At 45.4% G+C, this 21,163-nt stretch overlaps 1 protein-coding gene across 1 annotated transcript in view; it reads left to right on the top strand.

The window, feature by feature from the left end:
• The window catches only part of LOC147620592 (chaperone protein ClpB3, chloroplastic-like), a 30,710-nt gene extending 15,156 nt beyond the window's left edge, over positions 1-15,554 (top strand). Inside the window, exons 8-10 of the mRNA XM_086824828.1 lie at positions 13,080-13,345; positions 13,831-14,757; positions 15,026-15,554. Of these exons, the coding sequence (XP_086680954.1) occupies positions 13,080-13,345; positions 13,831-14,757; positions 15,026-15,352 (1,520 nt within the window). The 3' untranslated portion in view covers positions 15,353-15,554. The remainder of the gene's footprint in view (positions 1-13,079; positions 13,346-13,830; positions 14,758-15,025) is intronic.
• The last annotated feature ends 5,609 nt before the right edge of the window (positions 15,555-21,163 follow it).

Genomic DNA, 21,163 nt, shown 5'->3' with positions numbered 1-21,163 from the left:
CTCCCCTATCCTAGGTAGCTGAATGACCTTCGGAAGGGAGGAGATGTCAGGGAACCAAAACCTTGACTGAAGGCAGGCCAGCTGCTCTAGCCACCACTGAAGCTGCTGTGGGGCCAGTCTCAAGCACCGAGCCCACCAATGCCCCTATCCTAGAAAGGAGCGGAAGGTACTCGCGGCGGAGTCCAGGGAAGCAAACTGTGACATGAAAAAGACGCTCTCCCTGCTCGGCCGCTGCTGGGTCGAAGCCATGCTGCCAAGGTCTGAAGAAGGCCTGAGCGCCCCTGATGTCCAGGGGACTCATGGCTAGGACCTGGGCCGCGCTCTGGGCTGTCTCGAACTCGATCTGGTAGTGTCCGCGGCCCAGTAGCTGAACGTCCAGGATCTTGCCCACATCTGCGAGAAGGCGGGCCTGGAGAAGTTCCCGGATCTCCCCTCTGCTGGGGCGAGTGCCGACTATACGGCAGATGGTGGAATGTGCCTAGAGGCGTTCCACCTCTGCGGCGAGGCTCGCTTCCTCTTCCAGCGAAAGAGAAAGCCTGATGGGGGTATCCTCAGGGGGCGGGCGAGGGGGCTGCGGAAGAGTCCCGCTGAGGTGGGACGGGAGGAGCCTCCATCAGTGTCTGAAGCTTTGTCGAAGGCGAAGCGTAAACGGAAAGCCCTGCAGGAACCGAGCTGCACAAACGGCGGAGCCAGGAATGGCGGAGGAGGGGGAGAACAAAGGGGGGCGGAAAGAAAGTGAGGGGAGGGAACTACAAACAAAGGCGGCAAGGGCAGGGGGGGCGGAAGAGAGACGGAGCAGGGGGGTTGGCTGGCGCGAAGAAAAAGGGAGCAGAGGCGGGGGGGGGGGGGGGGCGCGAACGAGCAGAGGCGGGGGGGGGGGGGGGGGTTTGGCGCGAGTGAGCACAGAGCACAGGTGCCGGGAGGGGGGGCTGGCGCGAATGAGCACAGGCGGCAATGAATAGAGGCGGGAGGGCTCTAAAGAGTAGAGGCGGGGGAGAGGCGAGGGCAGAAAGGAGGCGGGGAAGGGGTGAGCGTGCAAGCTGCAGCGCGAGCAGGGGGGAGCGGAAGCTTCAGCGAGCGATCGGACTCTACTTCGAGCTATTTGTTTGGTACTATACTCATTTGTACATGGACATCATCTGGTTCTTGGAACCCATGGAGCATTGTATTTGTTAAATACTCCCAATAAATATATCATATATTGAGGGGGGGTCGGCCCGTTCCGGCCCCAGTGCTGGTGTCCATTTATCTCGTTTCATTTCATTTCAATTTTAAGTTGTTATTAAGTTGTCCATTTCAAATTGTGGTATTAAGTTGTGCTATTACGCGTGTGGGTGTCCAACGGAGTCTTCCCCACTTGACGGGATCGGTTTCATTGGTATCAGAGCACGGTTGTTTCCCTCTTCCTAGTGGGGAAATGAACCTGTGTACTGGACACCCCGCTTTTAGCACACAACACAATGGACAGCCAAGGCAACCCTTTGGAAGTGCCAAATTCGAGGGGTCCATCTAGTGCCTCTCGTGGGTCTGATGCTCTGTGAGGAAGGCACAAGCCCCTTCCTAGTGGGGAAATGAACCTGTGTACTGGACACCCCGCTTTTAGCACACAACACAATGGACAGCCAAGGCAACCCTTTGGAAGTGCCAAATTCGAGGGGTCCATCTAGTGCCTCTCGTGGGTCTGATGCTCTGTGAGGAAGGCACAAGCCCCTTGAAAGGGTAAATGATAGTGAATCAAAGGAACAACTGTCTCGAGGAAAGACAGTCATGCTTGAACAAGAGCCTGATGCAATGAGGGCTGAAATGGAACATATGAGAAAACTTTTGCAGGCACAAGAGCAAGAGTTAAAATTTTTGCATGAAGATCCCCATGTGCAAAGTGCCATTGAAGCTAGGAAAGCTGATGCAATGGTAGATGTAACCTTTGAGTCTATGGCACGGGAAGTGGGCAAGAAGCCAAGGGAGTTGGCACTCGCCTACCTCCTCCGCAAAGGTGACATCAAAGAGGGGGACGACGGAGAGCTGAAATTCAGAAATCCACCTCGCTTGAAGCATGGAGATCCCGCATCTCATAGGTTGAGGTCTTTTATGCAAAAGGAAGAGGTGACAGTCACCTCTTGACATGCATCTTCTCCACAAGGCACAAAGCCTGACAGATATATGTATACTAGCACTCATGGAGGGCATGAAGGTCACATGCATGCAAGACATGTATCCCATGGTAAGGGTGACAGGTTTGCTTCTAGAAGAATTTTTCCTTCTGAATTGTCTCATGGAGAGACAATGTCTTATGCAGGTAAGTCACATGCATCAGAGTTTCAAGTTCATGGAGCACATGCCACCGTGCCTCATGAAACTTCTATGATGGCCCATGGAGCCCATGCAGATAGGGCTGCCCCGTTGGATAAGGGGAAAAGAAAAAGAGAAGACCATGAGCCTCATGCCAGAAAGCTCAAGGAATTTAAAGCAGGTGACAAATTTGTTAAGTTTGATGTCTTTCATGGAGAACATGATGCTTCTAAAGTGTTAGCATTTGTGGCACAGTTCGACATTGCTTTTAGCGATGAGGACTTCACCGAAAAGTCTAAAGTACGCCATGCTAGCATGTTTTTGAAAGGGACCGTTGCCCATTGGTGGATCACTGAAAAGATCACCAAGGATCCCATTTGCACCTGGAAGGAATTTAAAGACAGATTCTATGCTCAGTTTTTGCCACCAAATGCGGAGCAAACTCTCACTCAAAAGTGGGACAGGTTGGAGCAAAGAGATAATGAAAGCGTGCAACAGTATGTTAACAAGTTCTGGAAAGTGTTGTTAGAAGTAACTCCCTTTATGCAAATCACTGAGGATGAAAGAAAAAGGAAGTTTCGCTCTGGATTACAACTAGCATATCGTTCGGGCATTGAATTGCACCCGAAACATACTTTGCAACAGCTCGCAGCTTTTGCTCTTGCTATGGAGCAATTGGTGCTCAAGATTAAACAGGATCAAGGAGGTTCAAAGGGGAAAGACATGGCTGTCCCAAATCTGCAAAAGGGTGGACAGCCACCTAAAAAGAACTTCCGGGAGACCTACAAGGGTGGTAAAGCTGAAAATAACACATCTAAAGATCAGGGCCCAAGGAAGAACAAATTCGGCTTAACCTCGGAGCAAAGAGAGCAATATGCCAAGGATGGAAAATGCTTTTCTTGTGGTAGCAAAGACCACATGTTTCGACAATGCCCTGACCGCAAACCTAAGCAGGAGGACAAGCAGACCAAGGCTAATGTACATGCAGTTCTTGATGTGCAAGGAAATACAAGTCATGATGCAAAAGAGCGAATGGTTTGCAAGGCTTGGGGGCAAATCAAGGATCAGCGCGCCTTATTCATGTTTGATGACTGTGCAACCGATAACTTCATCTCTATGCAAACGGCAGCTGCATTGGGTATTGAGGTTGAGAACATGGGACCTCATATTGAAGCCGAAGCTGCATTTATTGGTAAAGAGGTGCAGGTTACTCCATTGATAGGGAAGTTGTGCATCCATATCCAGGACTACCTTGATAATGAACATTTCCTAGTTGCTCCACTAAATGGATGTGATGTATTGTTGGGCAAGCCGTGGCATCATAGGCTTGAGCCCCGCAAAGAGTACAAGACCAATATGATTTCTTTTATGCATAAAGGCCGCATGTATTTTATTGATGCTGGCAAAGAAGGGGATTCGATCCCACTTGTATCACACATCCAAATTAATAAAGCAATGAAAAAGAGTCTTTCTATAAGAGATCAAGATTTATAAAATAACTCAAAGACTAAAGTTAAAGCCCAAGGGTGAGCACCTGTCACGCGACAAGGTAGTGAAATCATTGAGAGCTTCACCAATTCTGTCCATGAACTCATAAAGCAGCCCAATGGTACTTCCCTCCATGTCTGTGAGCCGAAGGACACTATACATGGGCTGAAGTGCCTTCACAAGTCCCTCTGCATCCTGCCACCAAGTATCTCTCATGACCATACGAGAGAATGCTATAGACTTGGGCTCATCCTTGTCCTCCCATACTGTCCATTCACGACACACAACAATGCGTAATAAGCCATGTCGCACTCTCACTAGTCTCTCCACCACAATAAACATATATGCAAACCGAGTTTTGGAGGGCTTTAGAAGCTCAAGATCACTATTGGCCCTGTACATGCTCAAAACCTTTGGCCTCTTTGTGACAAAGTTCACCATGGTAGATGCAGCTGAAAATACACGACTCACCCAATCAAGCTTTCCCACATCCTCAATCATCAAGTCAAGGCTGTGTGCTGCACAAGGTGTCCACACAATCTTGGGGAACTCCTCCTCTAACATCCTGCCCATGGATACACAATTGGACCCATTGTCCATGATCACCTGCACAATGTTATCAGGCCCAATTTCATTGATTGCCTGGCGCATGTGGGACATAATGAACTCCCCTGTAACCACTATCCCTGGCACCGATGCATCTATGGCACGAATGAACATTGTGCCTTTGCAGGAGGACACAAGAATGTTGTAGACATTTCTCTTCCGCGCATCTGTCCATCCAACACAAAGCAAAGTACAACCATACTTTGCCCAAGTGGCCTTGAGAGGCTCCATCTCCATCTCCACAGCCAGTTGCTCCTTGCGAAGCTCAGTAGTGCGCAATGTCTCGTAGGAGGGGCCATCCCACTCACACCCAATGCAGGAGATAGCTCTCATTGCCTTCTTCCATCGAGGAGTCCTGACAATATGGAAGGATAATCCACATTGAATAAACAACTTCATCAACTCCCTCGTTGCCTCTTTCATGGCAGCCTTTTGCATCCCTGCCTGTACATGTCCTTTCTTGAACACTGGAAGACTAGTTCTTTTGGCTCGAGGTGCCGAGCTAGAACCACCTGTGAAGGTCCGGGAAAGGATTAGGGTTAGCACACAGTAGAGCAAACACACACACACAGTGAGAGAGAGAGTGAGTCGTGCAGCTCCTATGATTCTATGCTAAAAATGAGGTACAATCCCACCACATAAAGGTGACCCTAAAAGATAAGGGTTCACATGGGCCGGCCATAAGTGTGCCGGGTGGACCAAATAACTAATAAACTGAACTAGAGTGAACTGGGGGAAAAAACCTCCACTAACTGAAGTAAAAAGTGCCCCAGTGGTCCTAGACTGATCACTAGCACTCCCGTGGGTGCATACAGACGTGTAAAACCCAACAAACCCCCCTGGAGTGATATGTGATCACTGTAAATATCAAGCACCAAGAGGCTGTAAGTGCAAGGCAGTGCGAAAAGCCTCGAACTTTTCTCTGGAAAGTGCCTTGGTGAAGATATCGGCCACATTCTGATCTGTAGGACAGAAGATCAGACTGATATCACCTGCATGGAGTCTCTCCCGAACAAAGTGATAGTGGATCTCGATGTGTTTCGTGCGAGCATGAAACACAGGATTCCTGGCCACTGCAATGGCACTCTGACTGTCACTGTAAATGGTAGTAGACTCCTCTACTAATACATCCATATCAGCCAATAACCTGCGTAGCCAAATGCACTCCACTGTAGTAGTGTATGCGGCTCTGTATTCTGCCTCACAAGATGAACTGGCAACTGTGGTTTGTTTCTTGCTTAACCATGAAATGCATGAAGAGCCAAGAAAGAAACAAAACCCACTCGTGGAACGGCGAGAGTCAAAATCACCTGCCCAATCTGAATCACTGTAAGCATGTAGAGGCATAGACCCCCCTGTGGCATACCATAGGCCAAAGGTCTTGGTGCCCTGCAAGTAACGGAATACACGCTTGACAGCCTGCCAATGTGACATATGTGGGCTGTGCATGAATCTGCTGAGCTGAGAGACTGCAAACTGAATATCTGGCCTCGTATTACACAAGTATATGAGGCAGCCCACAGCCTGTGCATAGGTGGTAACATCAAAAGAATCACTGTCATCATGGATGGACAGTTTCAGCCCCGTTTCCATAGGAGTGCTCATGGGCTTGCAATCCTGAAATTTAAACTTTCTCAGAAGTGTATCCACATACTGAGATTGCATCATACCAATACCCCTATCATTCTGCACAAACTGGATGCCCAAATAGTAATGTAAAGGCCCCAAATCAGACATGTCAAATGTCTGTTGCAATACCCTCTTGAAAGCTGCAATTTCATCGTCATGTGATCCCATAAGCAAGAGATCATCCACATATAGACTGATGATCAGCAGATATGTCAATGTTTTTTTAACATACAAAGTGGCTTCGGATGGACTATTCACAAAGCCCTGGTCAAGTAGGAAGGCATCTATCTTTGCATACCAAGCTCGAGGAGCTTGTTTCAAACCATACAAGGCCTTTTTCAACCTGCATACTTTGCCTTCATGACCATGTGCTGCAAAACCATGGGGTTGCTGTACATAAACTTCCTCCTCGAGGTCCCCATGCAAGAATGCAGTCTTGATGTCGAGTTGGTGAACAACCCAACCATGATGTGCACCCAATGCGGTTACACAACGAAGTGTTGTCATACGGGATGTAGGAGCAAAAGTCTCCTCATAATCAATGCCCTTTTTCTGAGCATAGCCCTTAGCTACGAGACGGGCTTTGTACCTGTCAATAGAGCCATCTGCGTGTCTCTTGATCTTGAAGACCCATTTGGTACCAATTGCTCTTTTGCCTTTGGGCAAATCAACTAAATCCCATGTGTGATTCTTTTCAATAGAATCAAACTCAGCCTGCATGGCTGTTTTCCAATGCACATTTTCACATGCATCCTCATAACTATCAGGCTCATCATCATCCTGTAAACTGGCTGCCATAACCATGTCAATGTCAATAACATCTGCATGCTCAAATGACCTTGTCTCTCTACGAGTGCGGCCAACAAGAGGTGCCTCAAGATGGCTGTCCTGCAAGGTACGAAGATACCATCTCGGTATCGGCCTTGCCCCCTGTGTTGCAACGGGTTCTTGAGGTACCATGTGCTGAATATTCGGTTCAGCTCTTGGCTGATTTTCAGCATGCATAGGTGGACCAACCGGCTGAATTTCAGCATCATGTACTTGTTGCCCATCTGTGGAATAGAAATCCATAGGCAGTAGGTTTTCAAAGACATCATTTGTAGCCTGAGAAGCATCAAAATCAGCAATGGATAATTCTGATTTTTCATCAAAAATCACATCCCTGCTGACAAACAACTTCTTGGAGGAGGGGTCGTACAACCGGTAACCTTTGCTTTCACGGCTGTACCCCACAAACAAGCATTTAGTGGCCTTGTCATCTAGTTTCCTTCGCAACTCTTGCGGTACGTGGGCATATGCAACACACCCAAAAGTACGGAAATGTGACACTGTAGGCTTGCGATCATACCAAGCCTCAAAAGGTGTCAATGTCTTCAGTGCCTTGGTAGGGCATCTGTTCAATACATGACAAGCACACATGATGGCCTCCATCCAAAACACATGTGGTAGCTTCTTGCCCTTAAGCATGCAACGGGCCATCTCCATAAGTGACCTGTTCTTTCTTTCCGCTACCCCATTCTGCTGAGGGGTGTACCTTGTAGTGTACTGATGCTGAATACCTTTTCCAACGAGGTAAGAATTCAGCCGGGAAGACATGTACTCCCCCCCTCTGTCTGACCGTAGGGTCTTGACTCTACAACTAGAGTCAGTCTCTGTAAGTGCAACAAAAACCAGAAATGCATCATAGACCTCTGACTTTCTAGTCAAAGGGTACACCCAACACATCCGAGTGAAATCATCAATGAATGTGGCAAAGTAGAAGTAGCCACCCAATGATTTGGTCTGCATCGGACCACACAAGTCACTGTGTATGAGCTGCAATTTCTGTGTTGCCCTCAAAGCTTGATCACGGGGAAAAGAGAAGCGATGCATTTTGCCCAAAATACATCCCTCGCATATGTGATCCAATGGTTTCTCCAATAGAGGTAAATCTCTGACCATAGAATGTCTCTGAAGCAACAATAAGCTGCCATAATTGACATGCCCCATGCGTGCATGCCACAACTCCGCATCTACCATAGATGGAGTACGATCAGTGAGTACATAAGCGGACTGATCTATAGGCTGAAATGTATCAAGCTGATACAACCCATGGCTCAATGTGCCAGTAAGCAGTAGACCTTCCGTCCCCTTGCTTCTGACAATACATCTATCGTCATCAAAACTGACATGCAAGCCACACTGTGCCATAGAAGAAATGGAGAGCAAGTTCTTCTTGATGCCTGGCACAAATAAGGCATCCTGTAGGCGAAGAATGGAGCCATCAATGGCTGTCAACTGGATCTCTCCTATGCCACGAACTGGGTAGGATGCATTGTTGGCACACTGAACTGACTTGCCAACAGGGGCAGGGCTTACATTACAAAACAACTCTCTGCGAGATGTGATATGCTTTGAAGCACCACTGTCAAAGTACCATGTACGAGCATGATCTGTCATACTGAGAGCATGTAAAGAGGGTGCATAACTGCAAGTATAGAAGCAATAATCCCTGTCTACTGCATAGGAAGCAGTCTCAGTGGATGCTACGGAATGAGAGGCATCTGTGGCAGACATCCCTGACTCCTTGTCCTTCTTCTCCTTCTCTTTGGCAATCCTCTTCCTGCAATCTATGATATAATGGCCTGGCTTCTTGCAATAGTGACACTTGCCCTTCTTCTTGGGCTGTCCATCAGACCCTTTAGTGTCCTGTGAGGAGCCACCACCACCTGTACCTTTTGACTTGGGCTGAAACTTGCCCTTGCCTTTATGATCAGCAGCATAAGCTTTATCGGCAGCTGCCTGATCCACCCCCAAGTTCTTCCTCGTTTGCTCTTCCTGCAACAACAACCCAACCAAGTCTTGGAACGTCAACGGTTCCCGGGCATGTCGCATGGAAAGAGAAAGAGAAGTATGAAAAGAGAGGTAGGATGGTGGCAAAGAATCCATAGTCCTTGAGACTATCTGTGCATCTGACATAATCTCATCTACATTGATGAGTTGCTCACGCAAATCCTGTATTTTGTTCACATGTGAACTCATTTCCTCTCCTTCATGCATCTTGACATTCTCCAATTCCTTCTTTAAGAAGGATATACGAGCCTCATTCCTGGCTGCATACATATGTTCCAATGTCGTCCACGCTATCCTCGATGTACCCGCAGACCGGATATGAGGAATAATGGAACGTTGGACCGACAAAGCAATCAATGAGAGTGCCTGTGCATCCCTCGAATCCCAAGCCTTTTGGGCGTTTGTCCTTTGAACTGGGGCTACCTGCACCTGTACTCCTCTCCCACGAGCACCCCCCTGCGGAGGAGTCTCTGGGGCAATAGGAACTGGACGTGCCTCGTCCCCACTGACATAATCCCAAAGATTCTTGGCGACCAACACATTCTTCAGCATGAAACTCCACAAGGAATAGTTTGTCCCATCAAGCTTGTCCTCTTTGGACACAAAAGTGAACACATCATTCCCTGGAGCAGCCATTGTATGCAGAACAAATGCCTGCAAATGCCCAAATGTGTACAAACTCTGCTGGCAGACTTCCAAGCAGAAAAAAATACTCTACAAGAGTATCAACCTGTGTGCAAAGAACAAAAACCCTCAAAAATTGCCTGCAAGCTGTGTCCTTTGAATGTGCTTTCAATGCACCAACTGACCAACCTTGCAGCAAGTAAACCCTGGAAATGCCCAAAAAAATGCTGCACCCAACTGCTTTGCAAATACCTGCACCCAAATGTTCTGCCAATGCCTGCAGAGACAATCTACAGAAGGAAAACCCAAACTGAAGATTCACTTACAGGTACATATGCAGGTGCTGATGACAGACAGCTGGCTTGGCTGAACGTCGAGCTGAGCTGTAGCAGCTGGAGCTGGAGCAGTTGTACGGCGCAAAGCTGCAGGAGGGCAGCGTAGAGTATGCAGGAGGGCGGCGACTGTACGGCGCCTGGAGACAGCAACAGGCGGTGGCCTGGTCTGCTGAGTTGCTGGCGGCGGCGACTTCTGGTCAAGGGCAGAGCTGTTGCAACAGTACGGGCTGCTGTCAGGCAGTACGGGCAGACACAGCAGCAGTACGGGCAGCTCTCTCTGATGGCGGGCTGCAGCAGCAACTGACGACGGGTACTCTCCAGGCTCTGATACCAAATGAAGGTCCGGGAAAGGATTAGGGTTAGCACACAGTAGAGCAAACACACACACACAGTGAGAGAGAGAGTGAGTCGTGCAGCTCCTATGATTCTATGCTAAAAATGAGGTACAATCCCACCACATAAAGGTGACCCTAAAAGATAAGGGTTCACATGGGCCGGCCATAAGTGTGCCGGGTGGACCAAATAACTAATAAACTGAACTAGAGTGAACTGGGGGAAAAAACCTCCACTAACTGAAGTAAAAAGTGCCCCAGTGGTCCTAGACTGATCACTAGCACTCCCGTGGGTGCATACAGACGTGTAAAACCCAACAACCTGCAACACCACCTGCAACCTCACCACTGGTATCTTTCTCTCTGATACTGCGAGTCCTCTTGAAGACACTTTGACGTGCTTCAGGCTCTCCCAGATTGGGGATATCCTCAAGGGGGATACCTAGCTGCATGGCCTTCCAAGTCTTGAGGCTATCATAGATTTCTTGTGGCACATGCTTACATGGCCCAATGCCGAAACCCTTTGTTTGTGAGAAATGTGCCTTCAACCTGGTGACACTGCCATGGTGCTTATCAGCACAAAAGTTGCATTTCCACTTTTCGGAGCCTGAGCCACCATATCTAGACTCGAAGGTGACATTGTTCCAAAGAGAATCACCTGTTCGAGGCATCCTACAAGACGAGGATAAATGTAGATTGTTGGCCCTGCAAGTGCGACACCGTGGAAGATATGCCATAAATATTGATGGAAGAGAAAAAAGTGTGCTGTTTTGTGAGTTGTGCAGAGAAAACCAACTTAAAGCAAAACAGGACTTTACCCCTTTGGAAGACCTCCACAAGGCCCAAGGACACCAAGGAGCTGGGGGTCGACAGATGCGATGGAAGGACAAGAAGGATGGCACGCAAATCGGCGAACTCGCATGCGGCGGCCACTGGGAAGCGTGATAATATGCGCCGTACGAATCCAGGAAAGAAACGTTTTTTAAGGTTTTCAAAAACTGCATGTTTTGTGAAACGCGTTTCATACTGTAGAAACGTTTCGTACGTTTCAAAAGTGTATGAAACGCGTTTCTATGCAACACTGGTATGTGCTCAACCTGAGAAATGAAAAAAGCCAAGATGCGCACACATGCATCTCCTTCTTGCTCATCCTTTGGTTTTGAACAAGCCTCTTCCTCATAAGGCTTCTCTGGTTTCGAAGGAGCCGCCTCTTTGGATTGCTCCTCCAAGGTACTGAGACAATCCTTTGCGATGTGCTCGGTGGAACCACAATTGAAACATTGACCAGCTAGACGCTTGATTCAGAACTCCTCCGAGAGAGTCGTGTCCCTTGCGACTCTTCCCCACTAGAATTGTTGCTATCCTCCATGGCTTGAATAGATTCATCTTCTTGCCTTTTTGCTACTGGACTTTGTGTAGAGTTCTAGACTTGGAGCTCCCTTACTTCTCAAGGGTCGTAGGAAGACAATCTGCGTCGGAAAGATCATGGGGTCAATGTGCACAAACATCGTCATGCAAGGATAGTTTCAAATCATCCATACAACGCTCAACTTGCTTAGACCATTGGGGGGATCGTTTGTCGAAGCATGAGCATAAGCTTCTAGAAATGTGCCATGTAGTGGGTTACCTGCTCATCCTAATGTTGGGCAAAGCGCTCCCATTGCCGCTTGAGCTTACGGTAATAGTCTTCAGGAAATGAGTAGTACCCCAACGTTGAGCCGGTGAAGGTGAACACGAAGTATCTGGTGAATCTGATGGAAAGGGACACTCCGTGAAGGAGACCGTTGGTGCGGATGATGTCTCTTATGGTGACTATGTGTGCGTGTAGAATGATGATTGTCGGACGGGGAGCGAAGCTCGTCTAGTACATCGTTACTTGCATCTAAAGGAGTGAAATCATCCTCCATAAAGTTTTGCCACTTTGTCCTTGGAATTGTTGGGAAGGATGAAAGCCTTTCACACTAAGACTGAGTGGGTGGAATAAGGGGGGTTACCCTACATTACAAATATTAGAAAGAACCTAAATAAATTACTTTTCCCAAACCGGACGTGTGCCACTCTTGGAGCTTACACGACAAATACCAGTAAGGGTGGGTGGGATAATGGGAGTCACCATACACCACAAATACTAGAAAGAACCCAAATAATTACTTCTCCCAAATCCGGACTTGTGCCATTCATGGAGCCTAGAGACTCTACCCTATCCAAACAGTCAACGCACATGGGTGGCAGAAATTTTCTGGTCACTTGGCTTTGGTACCAACTATAGAACACACTTGTGCCTATGTGCTAAGTTTTCCAGAAATAGAAAGAAGCGTGCGACAGAACTACACAGCACACTTAAGAGTCCTAAACTATTGTCTGTATTATGTACAAGAATGTGAAGTAATACAACTGAATCTCTAGTACAATGGATATGGGTGAGTGAAAACATCAACTGCAGCCCTGTGACCTACTTCACTGTGGCTAGCACTTCGTCTTCAGAGAAACGCTATGTGAAGTCCAGCACTGAGGAAAGCAGATAATTACGACGATTTGGCTACCCATGTATATATATACACCAATGCTACTATGCTACTGGTCGGTTTGTTTTATTATTGTCGGCCAGGTCGACGACCTGCCAGGTGTCGTGGCCATGTGGCACGTGCGCCTACCCAGGGGCTTGTACATTTGTACCACCGGTGAGGTGTCACAATTCAAATGTGTGTGTGTGTGTGTGAGAGAGAGAGAGAGAGAGAGAGAGGGGGGGGGGGGAGAATTTATTTCTTATAGCCATGGCTCTACTCAGCATGCCCCTCTGGTTCCATGCCAGGTAACAAGCTGCACCATAGCTGAATGTACAGGTCTACATTGTTTTTTGAACTAACATGGAATGTTAAGTGTACACTGTCTTGGTGTAAAGTTCTATGGACCTCTCATGATTCTACTGGCTGTTGTGTTGCAGCAATTGATCTGGTTGATGAGGCAGCTGCCAAGTTAAAGATGGAAATAACTTCAAAGCCCACTGCTTTAGATGAAATAGATAGATCAGTACTGAAGCTTGAGATGGAGCGCCTCTCTCTTACAAATGATACAGATAAGGCCTCTCGAGATAGGCTCAATAAACTTGAAACTGAGTTGGAACTGTTAAAACAAAGGCAGAAAGAGCTTACTGATCAATGGGAGCATGAGAAATCAGTCATGACTCGCATTCAATCAATCAAAGAAGAGGTATGATCTTGCTGTACCTGCTTCTATAGGTTCTCATTCTAAAAAGGGTCTTTACACACAGATTGATGGGGATTGGCAAGGGTTGAACGGGGGAGATTCCCCACCCTGGAGGGATGGGTAGTCTCCTGCCATGTAGTGGAGTAGTTGAAAGGTTTGAAGTTTCAAGGTGGTGGTCTTGAGTTGGAATCTCGCTTGAACTACAGCCAGGAGCGACCCGGAAGAAAAGAAGGGGTGAGCTCTTGCCCGCCCATGGGTGTGGATGAAAAAACATCTCCCCCTTTTTCACCTGGGTTTGTGTGTGTAAAGAGTCAAGATCCCAAGGGTGGGAAGCTAGGTCTAATCTGTGGAAGGTTTGTTTGAGGTTGGGACTAACGAAAGCGTGTGATTTTGAGTGAGAAGGTCAATGTGTTTTAGGGGTTTAATATTGAGTTTGTTGTCTTTATAATGCTTATTGTTTCTGCATGCCTTGGCAAATTTGAGAGCAGGTTGATCGTGTAAATATTGAGATCCAGCAGGCAGAACGTGATTATGACCTTAATAGGGCTGCGGAGCTTAAATATGGCAGTCTAATGTCCCTCCAGAGGCAATTGGAGGCAGCAGAGAAGGCATTGGATGAGTACCAGAACACAGGCAAGCCTATGCTCAGAGAAGAGGTGACAGGTAATGACATCTCTGAGATTGTTAGCAAGTGGACTGGGATTCCAGTTTCAAAGCTTCAGCAGTCAGAGAGAGAGAAGCTTTTGTATCTGGACGTGGAGCTACACAAGAGAGTCGTGGGACAAGATCCAGCAGTGAAGTCTGTTGCTGAAGCAATTCAACGCTCACGTGCAGGGCTATCTGATCCCAATAAGCCTATTGCTAGTTTTATGTTTATGGGTCCAACAGGAGTGGGTAAGACAGAGCTAGCTAAAGCCCTGGCTTCATACCTGTTTAACACTGAAGAAGCACTTGTCCGGATTGATATGAGTGAGTATATGGAGAAACATGCTGTATCTCGCCTTATTGGAGCGCCTCCGGGGTATGTTGGCTATGAGGAGGGTGGGCAGCTTACTGAAGCTGTTCGAAGAAGACCTTATGCAGTTATTCTGTTCGATGAAATCGAAAAGGCACATTCAGACGTGTTCAACATTTTCCTCCAGATCTTGGATGATGGAAGGGTGACCAATTCACAAGGGAGGACTGTAAGCTTCAGCAACACGGTTATCATCATGACTTCAAACATTGGATCTCAATACATTTTGAACATGGAAGGTAGTAATGGATCAGTTGAAAGCACTTATGAGGCTATGAAGAACCGGGTGATGGATGTTGCAAGAGCAACGTTTCGTCCTGAGTTCATGAACCGTATTGATGAATACATTGTCTTCCAACCACTGGACCGTGAACAGATAAGCAGCATTGTAAAGCTACAGGTCATTACTTTTTCAATCTCTAGCCTCTTAATCTGGATTCTATTGTTTTTTAAGTCACATAGAGGAGATGAAATGAACACTTCAATTTCTGCTTACACATTTTCTGGTCCAAGGCAGCAAAGTTCAGGAAATGGGACTGGGTCCTGGGTTCTCTTGCTTAACACACTTCAATTTCCGTTTTACGTTTTCTGTTTGCTTTAGAGTGTTTCTGGCCAGCTTAAATTTGTATGATTAGCAGTCCATTAACTCCGAATGTTGGCCTAAACAGCTGGAGCGCGTGCAGAAGAGGTTGAAGGAAAAGAAGATAACTATCAAAGTGAGTGATAGTGCTGTGCAACTTCTTGGAAGCTTGGGTTATGATCCCAACTATGGAGCTAGGCCAGTCAAGCGTGTTATCCAACAGAATGTAGAAAATGAACTGGCAAAGGGCATCTTGCGGGGAGACTTTAAGGAAGAAGATACAGTATTTGTTGATACAGAGCTCTCTGCCTTTGCCAGTGGGCAGCTTCCTCAGCAAAAACTGGTTTTTCGTAAATTATCAGTCCCAGAGAGTACTACGCAAGATGTTGATGGTAAAGCTCTAGCACAGAATTGAGTTAAGATCTTATTGGAGTTGAGGTTCACGATGTAGGTACACCAAAAAAATGTTGTAAATGTTTTGAGAAACTACATGGTTAAAGGAATTACTCCGAAATGCTGTCAAAGCTTTGGCATTTTGTATATTATGTAATAATCTGAGATGTAGGCCTTTGGAACTTCAGTAAGATCATAGCAGAACTGTCTTTGGGCTGGCCAAATGGAATCATTCTGATTGCTAGTAAACTAGGTTGAATAGAGGATATTTTAGAACTGTCTGTACAGCTAGAAAATCAGATGCTGATTCCCCTTTCCCCACTTTCCTCCTTGTCCTCCTCTGCTTACAGGTTACCATGCCTCATGATACCAAGATCCAGTGGGAATGGCAGCCTAGAGCCGCTTTAGATGGTGATCCAGTAGTTCATTGTTGAGTGTCTCTGATAAGCACAAGATGACAGCCGGAGCCGAGTATTCAACTGCGATTGGAAATCTACAGTTGGCAAGAGCAGAGACATTTTCCAGAAGAGCGAGTGCTACTTGGACCTAATGTGCTCGTAATCCTATGCTAATACCATACTAGGCATTGGCACCCTAATAGCAAAGAGATATTTTGGTCCCATATATATTGGGGAGGGCTTTGCAATTCTTCTTTGTGCTCTTGGAATTTTTCTACTATAGCTGCGTGACCCACCTTGGTTGACTTGGGGCTAGCTATAACGCTGTCTTGGGAGATGCGGACTACATTAGGCCACCCACCCCTACCATCACTGCGATAGACGATTCCCAAACCATGACCGTTGATTGATTTGTTGGAGCTGAATTTTATTTTGGAATTAAACTTGTGTCTTGCAAGTTTTATGTAACCCCTGCAGTTACTATGAAAGAGAGCATCATCCTCTCAAGGGGATGGATTGCAGCCATTGATTGTGTAATCAGTTGATAGAAAAGAATGCAACACTCCAGCTTCCCTATGGGATGGTTACCGTACCCTTGGTGGATGAGGGCACCCCAGACTAACATTCCCCCCCGTCTCGTCCTCAACTTAGAATGTTACGGGCTACTAACTTGTTTTTTAGCAAGTCAGCAAGCAACCTAGTGACGTTTCCTTATCAGCTGGTGAAGGTTTTTCTAATGACAATGCTTGGAAACATATTTTACTATAACAAGTGAGGGTATAGTTACTGTACTCTGCAGGGGAAGGTATATGGTTATGAGGACCTTCAATGTTCTGACCTCACAAACCAGTAAGAGTTCCCTTTTTGGACTATAACACGATGCTTGTCCTTGAAGCACTTGAAATGCTGTAGCCTTTCACATGATTTTTAGTGAATATTTTGTAACTTTTGCCTTACACATCAAGAAAAAACGGTAACATCAAAGGTTTGACGGGCATCTCTTTTTTCCATAGGCTTTCATCGCCACTTTTTAATGCAATCTTCTATTTTTGGTAAGAGGCAACTTACCAGCTTGCTTACCTTCATTGCAGCAGTCGGGGTGCCATTTTTGTCTGTCCTCTCTCTTTCTCTTCAATCTGCCTGCTCTTGTGCTTTCTGTTGCTTAGCTTTTCTGAAGAGGACGATGAGGAGGGAAAGAAGAGGGGGAAGAGAGATGGCAACTGTAGAGAGGAAGGCGATTATAGAGGGGAAGGAGAGAAGGCGATTGTAGGGTCCATCTCATATACTACAAACAAGGTCTGCAAATTAACGCTAAGTTTCAATCTTTAGCTCTCCCTATCCATGAGCATGGCTTCCCTCCTCCATATCGTGGTCCACCTTTGGCGCGTCCCGCAACTGCTACGATGTCCACTCCTTGTCCTGTTACCCTCTCTACAGTCAGCTTTGCCATCTTTACTCCTCCCCCCTGGTAGTTTGTGAATAAATTACAAGGGGTGCTTGGTCTTCATTTCCATGCGGAGCATTTTGCATCATAACGTGATTCAATTTTTTCGACTCGGGTGAAGATAGATTTGGTGTCTAGCATCTATAAGCTGGGGTGTGCACATTAAACGTTAGTGTTTGTCTTGGTGAACAATATTCTTTGTGGGGACAGAAGGTCCAACCACATTCCATTGATTTAGGGAGATGGAGAAAAGGTTGGGGAGGTGGAGTGAATCTCGGGATGTATTGGTGTTACACTCACCCACCATTTTTTGTGATAATAATCTAAGTGGTTGCTTTGTGTGTTCTCAAGTGTGTTCACCTAGTAAAGCTTGATTAAAGTGGGATTAACTTGTTTTTTAGTGAAGTTTTGCTTAGTGGTATTAACATCTTGTGTAGTGTACTTTCACATTGTGTGTGTTTCTTGCTTAGTGGAAACCTTGATTTTGAGGTTGGTATCAAAGCGACCTTCCTTGGGAGCTGCTTCTAGAGCAAGTGCATGCAAGTGGATTGGTTGAAATTCATCTTTGTGGAGCTTCTTTGTGATTGCATTGAGACAGCCTCATTACTTTGTGGAAGACTGGTTCCTTGTGAGCATAGTATTCATCCTGAGAGAGAGAGAGAGAGAGAGAGAGAGAGCTTTTTTTTTTTGGTGTGCCTGCTACTGACCACCACAGATTCCACACACAGATTTGTGCTTTGCTTGCTGCATACCACACGTCTCTCTCTCTCTCTCACTCACACACACACACACACACACACACACACACACACACACACAATTTGAAGAGGCTCTCTTAGAGACATATACAGTGAGGAGAGTAATGTGTATTGTGAGAGTGCTACGTAGCTTGAGAGTTACTACTTATGCATCTCATCTTGAAATATAGTCATTTAAGTAGCTTGAGAGTTACTACTTATGCATCTCATCTGGAAATATAGTCATTTAAGTACTCAAATCGGATGGTAGACATTTGCGTAGACAAATGTGAAAAACATTCATTTATAGCTGTTTTTTTTTCTCTTTTTTATAATCCATGGCTAGAAATATGTTAAAACTCTACTTATATACTCTTTTCTTAACAAATTGTAAAGGCACTTTGAATATTTTAATAGCATAAATTGATTTGCAATGCTCCAATTTATAAATCATAATATTTAACAAAATAACTCATAGCCTCCATTTGGGTCACCCTCGACTATAATTCATAGACTTTGTGTTATCTTTGAGGAGTCCATGTGATCATTGTACTTTGTGATTCTGTATGATGTAGCACTCTATAGCTAGGACATCTAGAAAAACCAATCTACACTAAAATCCCATGATTATTTAGTGTTTGAATCTACCATGGAGAACTAATCACCTCAGAGTGATACCTACCATTCATACCCCATAATCACATGCATAAGCATTCTTTACCTTGTTGACCAAAATATATATTCAAAACTCAAATGGGATTCACAATTAATAAAAGAGAAATCATATAAGCATTCTGTACCTTGTTGACCAAAATATATATTCAGAACTCAAATGGGATTCACAATTAATAAAAGAGAAATCATATAAATAATGAAAGGAATAAAAGAGATTCACTTATGTTTTCACTCCTTGTTGTCCATATATACCATAGATGCACCTTGTTATGTCATGTAGTCTTCCTTCTAGCTAGAGAGTTGACTATCTTGAATCCAACAACAAATTGCTCGTTCTTCCATTTGGAGGTTTTTGTGGTGAGGTGGCTTTTGAGTTCTCTTGAGATATTGAGGGCATGGTCATTCTTCCATTTGGAGGTTTTGGTGGTGGTGCAATGGGCTTTGAGTTCTCTTGAGATATTAAGGGCATGGTCATTCTTCCATTTGGAGGTTTTGGTGGTGATGATGATTTACTGCTCTAACCTTCTGATCAAAATTTGTGCTTCGCCCACTGAGGCTTTGTTGGATGTGATTTCTTGTGTTCTGTTCTCTTCTCTTTTTCCTGATCTAGCCTTGTAGAGCTTTTTATAGGTTCTTACTTGCTTTCACAAGATTTTTTTGAGTTGCTTATGTTTGTGTGGTGTCCTTCTTCTCTTCCATCTTTTTGTTTGCTTCTACTTTGCCCCTTTCTTTTTCTTCAGACTCTTTCCTCCAAGATTCTTCCTCTCTTTTTTGTTCTTGTTCCCTTTGCCTCTTGTCGCTTTCTTCTTGGGTTTGTTCTTCCTTTACGGACTTCTCTAGCTTCGCTTTCTTTTTTACCTCCTCTCGTGCTTTCTTTTTCACCTATTCTTGGACTTTTCTTTCTGTTTCTCGAGCTTTCCTTTTTGCCCTATCTTTCTCTCCCCCCATTCTCCTTTTTCTTCTTTTTGGTCTTTTTGGCAATCCTTGTTTCTTTCCCAAACTTCTTGACTCATCCTCGGTTACTCCCTTCCCTCTTAGATAGTAGTTTTTCTCAGTAAGACTAGCCCCTTGGAATCCATTAAATCATACCCAAGCTTTCCGCGTCTACAAGCACTTTGCCCATTTTCTCATATATTCCTTATCTTCATTTCCCAATTTTTGAATAGCATCTTAACAAAGTTTACTATGTGGCCTCATTACCCTTTTAGGATTTTAACTGAGATGGCTTTGATTTCTTTCTTGAGTAGTATTCGAGAAGCGATGAACTAATAAAAAGAAGCCTCTCCTTGATTTTCCGTTGTGTCAAAATTAATGCCTTGGTGTGAGGCCTTCTGACTCTTGGGCCAGGCTTTTGCCAACATGATGTGATCTTCATCGTTGCCTGATTCCTCATCCTACAAGTAGACAAAGTCCTTGATGTTTTGTAATGACAGCTCCACTTTCCTGTGCCCTATGATAAGCGTGTATTTCCCCCTTGTAGTTGTAGTTGTCCACTGCTTCTTTTAACAATATTCAATCGAGGTGGGGAACCACTCTAGGTTGTAGAAGTTAGGCTACCTAGACAAAGTAGTAGATGGCCATCCCGTTTGCATCGTTGCCTTGGCTGCTGCAGGTAGAGGTAAGTGATTAACCAATACCATGACTACATAAAACACACTTCACAAAGTATTTGGTGGCAAACATTAAGCTTATAAAGCATGGCGAGTAAAATAGACAGAAAAAGAAATCACATAGATAGAAATAGTAATGAAAGCATCTATGCCATGGACACGTGACATTTTCTTGGCGGTGCTTGTATTTGAGTATTTAATATTTATGATGGATTTAAAGTTTATTGTCCTTCATCTCTCTTTGTACTACAAACATTCCCATAATGATTTATCGTGATGATTTTTCAGTTGAGGGGGTTGACTTTTGATTTCTTGAGCTGTTCCCCTTGATTCTTCACCATGCCGAGATGATTCTTTTTCGAGTTTGGCACATGTTCCTTTTTTTTTTTGGACCTTTAGTTGCTTTGAGTGCTATCGTTAGCCTCTTGGCTTTCCATTCTTCCGAGCTCCTTTCTTGGTTGTGTGTAGTCTTGGAGTTGTGATTGTCTTCATACCTTTCCCTATACGGGTAGAGTCAAACTTGAACCACCATGGGAGTGTAGATCTCAATTTTACTTGCATTGTAAAATCTTCATAAAATATTTCCTGTAAGATCAACTAATTTCACACTCCTAGTAGTGTACATGTGGTGCACTCTATATGGTTCTGACCAAGCTATTTTGAGGTTTAGCTTTTGGTGTTCTAGCCTAGATTGGTACAACAGTACTAGATCCCCCTTCTTAAACTAGTACTAGATCCCCCTTCTTAAACTCTCGTTCCTTGATGTGCTTATCGTGCCATTCTTTTCTCCAGTTTTGTGTTACCTGTTGAGATCATTGTGCCCGAATCCTTATTTCATCAAGCTTGGTGCGCTAGTCTAGTCTCTCTCGGCTAGTAGTCTTAGACTTGGGATCAAAAACTCCAAGGGAACCATCGCTTTAAGACTATAGACTAGCCTTAAGGGTGTGTGGCCTATTGTGGCTTTGTAGG

The sequence above is a fragment of the Cibotium barometz genome, chromosome 31 (assembly GCF_041138505.1).
Source record: "Cibotium barometz isolate CiBa-2024 chromosome 31, ASM4113850v1, whole genome shotgun sequence".
In the NCBI taxonomy this organism is placed as follows: domain Eukaryota; kingdom Viridiplantae; phylum Streptophyta; class Polypodiopsida; order Cyatheales; family Cibotiaceae; genus Cibotium; species Cibotium barometz.
Note: the sequence above shows the minus strand (reverse complement) of the source record. Positions and strands in the feature narration are given on the sequence as shown.